Genomic DNA, 9,728 nt, shown 5'->3' with positions numbered 1-9,728 from the left:
AAAACTTTGGTACTTATGTAGTAACTGGGCTGCCGATTTCTAAATCGGGTCGGATCGGGAGATCGCATCGCATCGCATGCGACCATGCGATGCGATGCGATGCGATGACCCGATTTTTCCATAGGAATCAATGTTAAAATGGACTGAGTCCATTTTAACATGGAATTCAATGGGAAAAATGGGTCCTTTTCATACCCCTACTATCCAAGTGGGCATGGAGTTGGATATAAACCTGTGGCGAGCGTAGCGAGCCACCGAGCCCGAAGCGTGGCGAGCGAAGCGAGCCCCGCGAGGGGCCGAATACCGTCCCCTCGCGGGGCTCGCTTCGCTCGCCACGCTTCGGGCTCGGTGGCTCGCTACGCTCGCCACAGGTTTATATCCAACTCCATGCCCACTTGGATAGTAGGGGTATGAAAAGGACCCATTTTTCCATAGGAATCATTTTAACATTGATTCCTATGGAAAAATCGGGTCATCGCATCCGATATCGGATGCGATATCGGATGCGATGCGATGCGATATCGCATCGCATCTGATTGTATGCCTTAACTTAAGGCATACAATCAAAAAATCGGCAGCCCAGTTACTACATAAGTACCAAAACTTTATTTTACCAGGCAATCTCTGACAGTAGACAGTGGTATCTTGGTGAAATGTAAAACACTGGAGGATTTCAAGGAGCAAGACAGAGTAGCAGCTCACTATACCCACAAACTGTTCAACCAGAAAACAAGTGAAGACAAAGAAATACAAAACAATTTTTAGTATATATCCAGAGCGCTGTCTGTGTTAATTTCTCCTTCTTCTCCAACATATCTGATGTCATGATTTCACATCCACCTGTCTCAGTATAGAGAAAAACTTTATTTTATCAGGCAATCTCTGACATTAGACAGTGGTAGCTTGTTACCCAAAGCTAGATTGTGCAGCCCCCTGTGTACCTCAAGCCAGCGCATCTTATGTCCTATATCAAGCACACTTTGTGACCCTCCATCCAGCTGTCCCTCCGAACAGCACCCCTTCTGTCACTCTAGCCAGCAACCAAGGGCGTAACTACCATAGGTGCAAGGGGTGCAGCTGCTATGGGGTCCAGAGCCCATCTTTGCTGTCTAACTAATATGTTTTACATACATTTATCACCATCAGTTGCTAAATAGGGGTCCCATACAAACTTTTTCTATGGGGGCCTACGAATATGTAGGTACGCCTCTGCCAGCAACCCTTCTGACCCTCTAGCCAGCACCCCTTCTGTTTCTCCAGACAGCACCCCTTCTGACTCTCCAGCCAACAATCCCTTCTGACTCTGAAGCCAGCAATACCGTCTTACACTCCAGACAGAAATCTCGGATGCCTATTCCAGGAGGACGAAGCCATCATCAGGTGGATCCCCTCATTTCTCTCTTAATTGTTATTCTACTTTTCAGGTTTCAGTGTCTCAGTTATGATGGAGTGGATGAGCACGGGTTTGGTAATGGTACAAACATTGGTATAGGTTCATGGTACAGTGAAATGTTTCTTTCTCAAGGTAACAAAAGAGGCCTGCTCACCATGAGGTTCATTGTGAAGGGTTATTGTCTGAAGAATACTGCGTTTGTTAAATCCTATTATAGAAGAAGGTTATATTCAAAGGTGCCAATCCAGAGATGAACATTCATTTAATGGATGCCCTTTACAACACTACCATTACCTGATAATGAAAGTATTGCACCAGGATGAATGTTGGGTATACTCACATGTGCCTCTCAGGGACAAGATAATGTAGGCTAGTTCCCATTCCATTAGAAGATCCTGAGCTATTGAACAACCACAAAAGGAGCCCTACTGAAGGGAAGTTCAATGAAAGCAAGTTCCCTATATTGAGGTTTCACCAATACTCTGTAGACAAATCCTTGGTCTGTATTAACTTTACAGACTGTGGGCCAAATGTACTAAGCCTTCAAAAGTGATAACATAGAGAGTGATAAACCACCATCCAATCAGCTCAACCTGTCATTTTTCAACACAGTCTGTGACATGGCATCTAGGAGCTGATTGGCTGGTGATTTATCACTCTCTTTTATCACTTTTTAAGCTTAGTACATCTGGCCCTGTAGGAGATATGGATATTGGGAGGTTGTATGGTACAATCAGGGGGTGACTTATTCGGAGGGCTGATGGTAAGGAAATTGATCTCAGAATCGTACAACTCATTAAACACACAAATGGTTATCAAAGGACTGCATACGACAATAAACCAAGGAAGGACTTGGTAGGTAAGGTGTCACCTGGGTATTGTGCTGTCACAGTACTGGAATGTACATGTTATACACAAATGAAGTCTCTGGGTTGAGGTAACTTCCCTGAGACGTTATGTGATAACATTCTAGGATACTCCATATCTTACATACTTCCTGATGACATTTAGTATGTATATGGCCGCAGGGCCTATAAATGGTTATCTCCAGACTCCAAGGTAGTATGTTTTATTGGAAGAGTTGTACGTGAAGTGTTAACTATGTCACATGAAAAGATGGTAGAAATTCATAGTAAGATTGTGCCTCCCTACATCCATATTCAATTTGAACACAGAGGTAAAAGATCTGTCATCCATGAGGAAAGATCAGTAGCAAAAACATGAAATATGTTGGCATTGTGTTAAGATGTAACAGAAAGAAAGATGGAAATGTTATGGTTCTGACATCTGTGGAGCACACAAACCTAGAAGAAGAAGTGTTACGCTATGACCCCTGAGATGAAGATCAGCGGTGATGGTTTAGGGTACCATCAAAGGGTGGTCTTTTAAAGTCATATGAAGGTGTAAGATCAAGTATTGAAACCAAAGTGATTGCGTAAGGCTGCAAGTTTCTGGGGGAAACAACCTACAGGTATCTGCAAGGAATGATCTACAGGATGCTGTGTGAGACTGGTTGAGTCTATGTGTGTATGAACAAAGGCAGCTGCTAGGGGCAGGGAACTTCTCTATGCTGCCACTTTAGACAAAGGACAAGTTCCTATATGTGAAATGGCAGGAGTATGTGTTCTGTATGTATGAATATTGTGGCAGAGACAGCATCTCTTCACATGAAAGTAATGTGGAGGATTCAGACCAGGATTTGGAGCAGTAGCAAAAGCCAGGTGTGTAATCTGCAGCACCTGGGATTTCCTTATATTAGGGTTTCCAGGGCAGAGTGAGCTTCCTCTTGATAGTGAATTAGCCACCCAAGCGATAGGCCGGGGTGTGGGTTATAGTAGGGCCATTGGAGCCCTTGCAAGAGTCTGTTATGCTGGGATTACCTGTATGCTTCTGCCTGTAACCACACTTGCCTTTGGAAATAAATCTGCTATGCTGGGACCTGCATGGAAAAATAAAGAACAACGTCTACATCTGAGTCCTCGTGTGTGTGATCCTTGTCACAATACTTATATGCATACATACATATATATATGCATACATATATATATCTCCCATCGGATACAATCGCCATCCGCCAGCATTCGCCAGCCGACGGAAGGAGGCGCGCGCATGATATGCTCTCGTGACCGTTCCATTGGAGCCCTCCGCCCCTGTCTGCAGCTCCCTCAGCTCCCCACAATCCCTGACCATCTCCCTAAAGCATGTGAGATGCTCGCGCATTCCCGTCAGATGGATCGTCTCTCCACCAGCCTGCGCCAGCTAAGGGAATCTGGTAATTCCCTGCCCAGACTGAGAGGCGTTTCATCTAGATACTTGCATGTTTAACATTCTTAACTGTTTACAGGTGAAATTTGTACTATACCACTGTATTGCTGTATTACTGTTTATATTTCAGAGATCCGGATCAGCCACTATTCAGTATGTCCATTAGTTACCCTCAAATAGTCACAGGCCTCTGCACACATGCCATCAGAACTCCTCTTGTGTATTTTATATGTCTGTCATACTGTCCAAATGCCATCAATGTTCCCCACATGCTGTTTTTATACCCATTAGACAACTAACATGGATGCCACCAACACACCCCATATGCCATTTTTTTCCAACAGACTCACATACCTACCTTGACTTGCTTGTTATGCACACCAGACTCCCCATAACTTCAGACCACCTCACGTATATCTTATAATACATATTATATCCCTCACATGCCCATATAATCCCTAGGAAATTCCCCATAGGCCTTAGTCCACACTCCATGCATTTTATATGCTCATCAGATCTTCTACATACCCTCAGATCTTAGCCCCCCCCTCACACACACATTTATTTTATATATTCATAGGGTCCCTATATACCTTCAGACCTACCCATACAGTATGTTTTTTATGTGCCCTTTATACTGCACACACGACCTGACTTCCCTACATGACATTTTTATGCCCACTGTACCACTGAGATGCCCTCAGTCTTCCCCACCTGGCACTTATGTTCCCAGCAAACCCCTCATAATATCAGATCTCTGACATGCTTCCTATTATACCGTCAAAACTCTTTCATGTCTTTAAATCCCCACATAATTCCCATAAGACCCCTTATTCCACTACACCTACTCACATGCATTTTATATGGTCATCATAGTGCCCACATGTGCTTATGACTCACCAGATGATTTTAATTGCTCATCAGCCAATGGCCATGCCCTCAGTTCTCCCCACATGTCATTTATATTTGCGTCAAACCACTCACATGCCCTAAGACCTCCCTTGCATGCTCTCATGTATTTCTATACCTACATTCAAATGCCGATATATCATGCACATGCCAGTTTCTACAGTGAAGAGAGGATGGACGGCTCTGACATAGCAGGCTTCAATGCAAAGACTACAGCGAATGTAAGTGAAAGAGGGCAGACACAAGTATAATACACATTGGTTTGTACTAGATACTGTATTACAACTGATTTATGTTTCAAGACCGTTTTTTACTATGTGCCCCTTAACTCATTTGGTATGAATTTTGAATTAAAGTGAGCTAATAGTTTTAATCCCTTGCAATTATAACTACAATTATAGCTTGACTATACATGAAATATATTTCCTTCTGTCTACTGGATGATTAATCTAAGTGATAAATTGAGAAAAAAACACAAAAAACGAGTGCCAATGTTTAATCTTCACTTTTCTAAAAATATGCCTGCAGAGGCGCAGCCATTTATTACTGCTGTTTGCATAGATCAGCAATCTGTGCAAGGGGAGATCTATAATAAATACACTCATACATCAGCTGAGATTTTACAAATAGGGCCAAAATTGTTGCACTAACAACATGTTTCCAGCACAACAAAGCTGTGCAGCAAAATTAGAAATTAAGATCAAATTATTAATGTTATATATCTGACAAAAGAGATTGCAGTGGGATTTAACACTGATTTATAATACTCAAAATATATCATTGCTTTTCTTTATAAGCAAAAAAAGCTAATAAAGTATCATTATTATTACAAAATCCATTACAATAAAACAATGACTCTTGACCACTGAATTAAAGTGCCTGCTGTTAAATTCAGTTGATTATAATAATCTTTATTAGTTTAAGTCATTTTTATTATTTCAATAACATGTTAAAAAGTAGGTGATAAAGAAGAAAAAAAATGTGTATTTTGTGTTTTGGGTTAAAGTTGATCTGCGCCCTCAGCTGCCTATATTCTTTTCAAAACCAAAAAGGGGACCACCTAGTCCCCCTACAATAAACAGTAATTGGGGAAAAACAGTTTCGAAATGTGAATATGGGTGCTAAGAATAGAAAAAATAGGCTAGTACTCCCCTGTAACTTGCGATGAGTCCTGGTGTAGTTTCTCGTTGTGCTTGTAGTACTGTGTTAAAATCTGCGGCGGCTCAATGTCGGTAATCAATAATCCGAGATAAAATCAGAACGAGAAAGTTTGTTAAACACTTAAAATGCCCATGCAAGACAACTTGTAACTTCCTTTTTCATGTGTTATTGTTATCCAATGTGTGGTTTACGCAGAAGACATTCACTCTGAACCATAAATCCAATTATAACCACAATCCCTGTGCAAGTCAGCACAGATTTCTTCATACAGCCAGCTAGCACACTGGTTAACCAGAGGTTGGGCTTCCAACTTCCTGTGGTGGGTTTTGCTGGGGCAGGACAAACCTGCCCTGGTAGGTTTGTCCTGCCCCAGCAAAACTCACCACACATTGGGTGACATTCTATGCTTGCACATAAATGCGCATGTTTTTTTAGCGCACATCGCCGCAAATCGCACTTTTACAAATCGCACTTTTCAGTCATAATTCGCATATTTAATGTGATGCGTTTTGGAGGCTGAAAAGTGCGAATAGGTGCGATTTGCGGCGAAGTGGTGCGCTTTTAAGTAACAAAATAGTGCGAATTCTTCCGCCGGTCATGTGCGATTTTTGGACCAACCGGAGTGCGATATACAAAACTGTCTCTGCATGAGTAAGAACCCCCCAACCTATTGGCCCACCTGTGTCCCCTCCATTATGCATCACACCCCCTATATAAAGGGTCATTGGCGCCATTTCACTCTTTGATAGGAAGTAAGGAGCATGGAGAGGAGCAGTGGCAGTGTGCGTTCAGGAACAGGTGTTGGTGGCAGAGTGAGGAGTGGCAGAGGGAGCAGTGGCAGAGTGAGGAGTGGCAGAGGGAGCAGTGGCAGAGGGAGCAGTGGCAGAGGGACCAGTGGCAGCAGCCAGACAAGTGTGAGAGGCAGCAGTGTGGCAGGCAGCATGGCCACAGCAAGGGCAGCCCCACACCAGGCCCTGGGCGTCCAGCCCCAGCAGGAGGAGGTGGAGGATCCGCTGGCATCCCCATCCTACAGACAAGACCTTGACCATACCCCACACCAGCTGCAGGAGGGCCACATGTCAGAGGTGGAGGCAGATGGTGGTGAGGAGGAGGAAGACACTGCCATGGAGGAGGAGGGCTACATGGCTGGTGTTGAAAATGAGGAGGAGGAGGAGGTTGAAGCTGGCCGCACCAAAAGTGGCAGAAAGGTGCGTTTTTCCCATGAAGAAAATGCAGCACTTGTCCGGGCTATCCTGCCAGTGTTTGAGCGTTTGCTTGGCAAATCTCACCACAAGACCACTGCACAGCGCAAAAGGGCTATGTGGAAGGACATCACCCAGGCGGTGAACGCTGTGAGTCAGCACAAGCGCCTGGTCCGCAATGTGAAAAAGAGATTCAACGACATCAAAAGGCAGTTGAAGAATAAAATTGCCATGGAGTTGGAGGAGGCCACCAAGACTGGAGGAGGAAGCCCCACCACTGTGTGCTACAATTCGTATGAGGTGAAGCTGAAGCGCATCATCCCCCCTGAGGTCCTGCCTGGCATGCACGTGGCGGATACCGATAGGCCACAAACGCCATCTAGAGCTGGTAAGTGTGACCACATGCAATCCTAAACATACATGCTAATGTATTATAACTATAATGTTCACTTGTATTGTTATGCTAAGTAAAGTGCTGCTGTGGAACTACATAGCCCAGCAAGGTCATGCACAACTGCTCACATTGATTAACACTGTAACATTCTTTCTAGCAGCCTAACATGTATGTGGACAAAAACCCAGAGGTGTACTGGTGGTTTAGCTGCCATGCCTACATAGCAAAGATTATACAATAGTTGTCATGTGTACAATAGTGTAATTTTATTAATGTCACAGAAAAATCTGTGGGTTCCAAAACAAAATGGTGCCAAAGAAATAAAGCAGTCCTTGTCCAAAGGGTATTGTCCATTATTGTCATCTCAATGCCTGTTTGCACAAAATGCTTCCCCATTGCAAGGTCCATAATGCCTGCCCATCTTTCCTTCTACAGATTGTCAATCCCGAAGTGCTCACGCATCCAAGACCAGAAGGCCCGTTGCTGCAGAATCTGCGGAAGCAGGTAAATGAACAAAAAACACACCATTACACATACAGTACACACACCCATATCACCTCAACAATATCTCATACCACATTCAACTCCTGTTGCTACATTGCAACGGAAATGAATGTCATCTGAGCTACGCATGTGACATATTATTAATGTGAATGTTACATGCTGTATCGGGGTACATGTGTAAGTACATAACACCCCTAGGTATTTGCGTCCAGCATCTCAAGCCCTATGTAAAACAGTATAGAGGACAGTGTGGCCTATATATGCATGAGTACTTACCTCTTCTCTGTATCCACAGGTGCTATACAACTAGGGTCAAACCAAACAGATTCTTCAATGATGGTGCTAGACGAAATGGACATCATTCTTGAACCAGTCGACACCTTTGCGGCAGAGGAAGAAATACAGACCTCGTCACAGAGTGATCTTCCCCCAAGTGGGGTGTCTCCCAACCCACCCCCACCCACCAACACACCCCATACAGCCGCTTCGGCTTCCCAAGTAGCTAACTCCTTGGTTAATTTCAAGGAAAAACAGATAGAATTCATGGCCTCCCAAAGCCTCCAAATAGGTAATATCCAGGGGTACATGCGTGACACCTTCCTTCAGTTACGGAAAATGGCACGTAGTGTACGGGTAGGTGTAGGCACTCATGTGCGCATTGCTAACAGCATTGACACCCGTCTTGCTGAGCTAACTGCTGCTGTAAGGGAGCAGAATAGGCATATTGGCAGCCTGGCGCAAAGTATTGCTGCACTCACCCAATCATGCACAGCGCAGACTAATGCCTTACTAGCTATGCAGGCCCAAATCCAGCAGCTGGAAGCCAATGTGGGAGGTGGCACAGCATCCACCCTCAGCAGTGTATCCAGCACCCCAATAAGTGGCTCCCCCACTTCCCCACCCCGTCGGAGTCTTAGGACCCGTGGTGGGCTTGGTACAGGGTCTAGAAGTGGTGTAGGGGTGCCTGATGCTGGGAGAAGGTAGCTCCTACATATGTTTCATTATTTTTCCCATTCCCAATCATCTTGTAACATGCCCCCAGAGTTGTTATTTTTCACCTGCAAAAATGCCGATTGCGTCTGACAAAGTAGACAGAAGTAAAAATGTCTAGCCGCATACCATTGTGTTTGTGTATTATTTTTTAAGCAATTATTGTGTGCAGTCTAAAATATTGCAATGGTATATGTCAATGGGATTGCACTAAAGTAGTGTGGGGTATCTCCTTGGCTGGCAAAGGTTGTGCATCTACATATTCCAGCAGGCTCTGACACTCCTGATTTGGACTGTAATGCATAGAGTGTGTCAGGGCACGCTGGCACGTGTAGTTCCACAACACCAGTGAGACATGTTTGACTGCATACATCATTCATACATGTCTGAAAAGTACTTACAAGCTAGATATCAGCAAGGGATAGGTCAGCACCACCATCTGCATCCGTTGGGCTCTGTGTATTAGGCTAAATGTGGGTGGAAGCAGATGGTATTGGTCACACATTAGTTCATGAGTACTCTTACAGCACAGGTACATTTTGCAGTACAGGGCACATGTGCTTACCAGAAAAGTAACGGCTGATGATGTGTGTGCGCACCAGATTCCCCCTCTGCGTACCCCTCACTACCGGAGGTGTGGTAGGTTGGGCTTCCTCAACGACTGCTGCATGCTCCTCCTCCACATAGGCAGGTTGGGACAGGGCTATGTTGTGCAGCATGCAGCAAGCCTGGATAATCATGACTACTTTGCCAGGGTGGTAAAGCAGTGTACCCGACGACCTGTCCAAACACCGGAAGTGACTCTTCAAGACGCCAAATGTGCGCTCCACCACATTGCGGGTTGCAATGTGGGCTTCATTATACCGGTGCTGTGCAGGGCCCTCTGGGGTGCGCAAAGGTGTCATGAGCC

At 44.6% G+C, this 9,728-nt stretch overlaps 1 protein-coding gene and 1 long non-coding RNA gene across 2 annotated transcripts; one reads left to right on the top strand and one right to left on the bottom strand.

Annotated features, from left to right (window-relative positions):
• Positions 1-6,201: 6,201 nt before the first annotated feature.
• Positions 6,202-8,880, top strand: LOC146026459 (uncharacterized). The gene is made up of 3 exons (XM_083157153.1): positions 6,202-7,318; positions 7,760-7,828; positions 8,124-8,880. Exons 1-3 carry the CDS (start codon positions 6,490-6,492, stop codon positions 8,810-8,812), a joined length of 1,587 nt encoding a protein of 528 aa, XP_083013279.1. The 5' UTR covers positions 6,202-6,489; the 3' UTR covers positions 8,813-8,880.
• On the bottom strand, positions 7,454-9,286 carry LOC146026468 (uncharacterized). Its single transcript, XR_014454463.1, has 3 exons — positions 9,220-9,286; positions 8,105-8,208; positions 7,454-7,816 (listed from the first exon to the last, which is right to left on the bottom strand). It is a non-coding gene; the product is annotated as an uncharacterized LOC146026468 (long non-coding RNA).
• Positions 9,287-9,728: the final 442 nt, after the last annotated feature.

Source organism: Crinia signifera, chromosome 1 (assembly GCF_055691185.1).
Source record: "Crinia signifera chromosome 1, ASM5569118v1, whole genome shotgun sequence".
Lineage (NCBI taxonomy): Eukaryota > Metazoa > Chordata > Amphibia > Anura > Myobatrachidae > Crinia > Crinia signifera.
This window is presented reverse-complemented; position numbering and strand designations above follow the sequence as displayed.

What these genes read in the sequence shown, in the direction of transcription:
- LOC146026459 (XM_083157153.1), top strand. Translation starts at nt 6,490, where the DNA reads ATGGAGAGGAGCAGTGGCAGTGTGCGTTCAGGAACAGGTGTTGGTGGC. An exon ending in ACAAACGCCATCTAGAGCTG is followed by an intron (nt 7,319 to 7,759) that starts GTAAGTGTGACC and finishes TTCCTTCTACAG; the next exon opens with ATTGTCAATCCCGAAGTGCT. An exon ending in TGCAGAATCTGCGGAAGCAG is followed by an intron (nt 7,829 to 8,123) that starts GTAAATGAACAA and finishes CTGTATCCACAG; the next exon opens with GTGCTATACAACTAGGGTCA.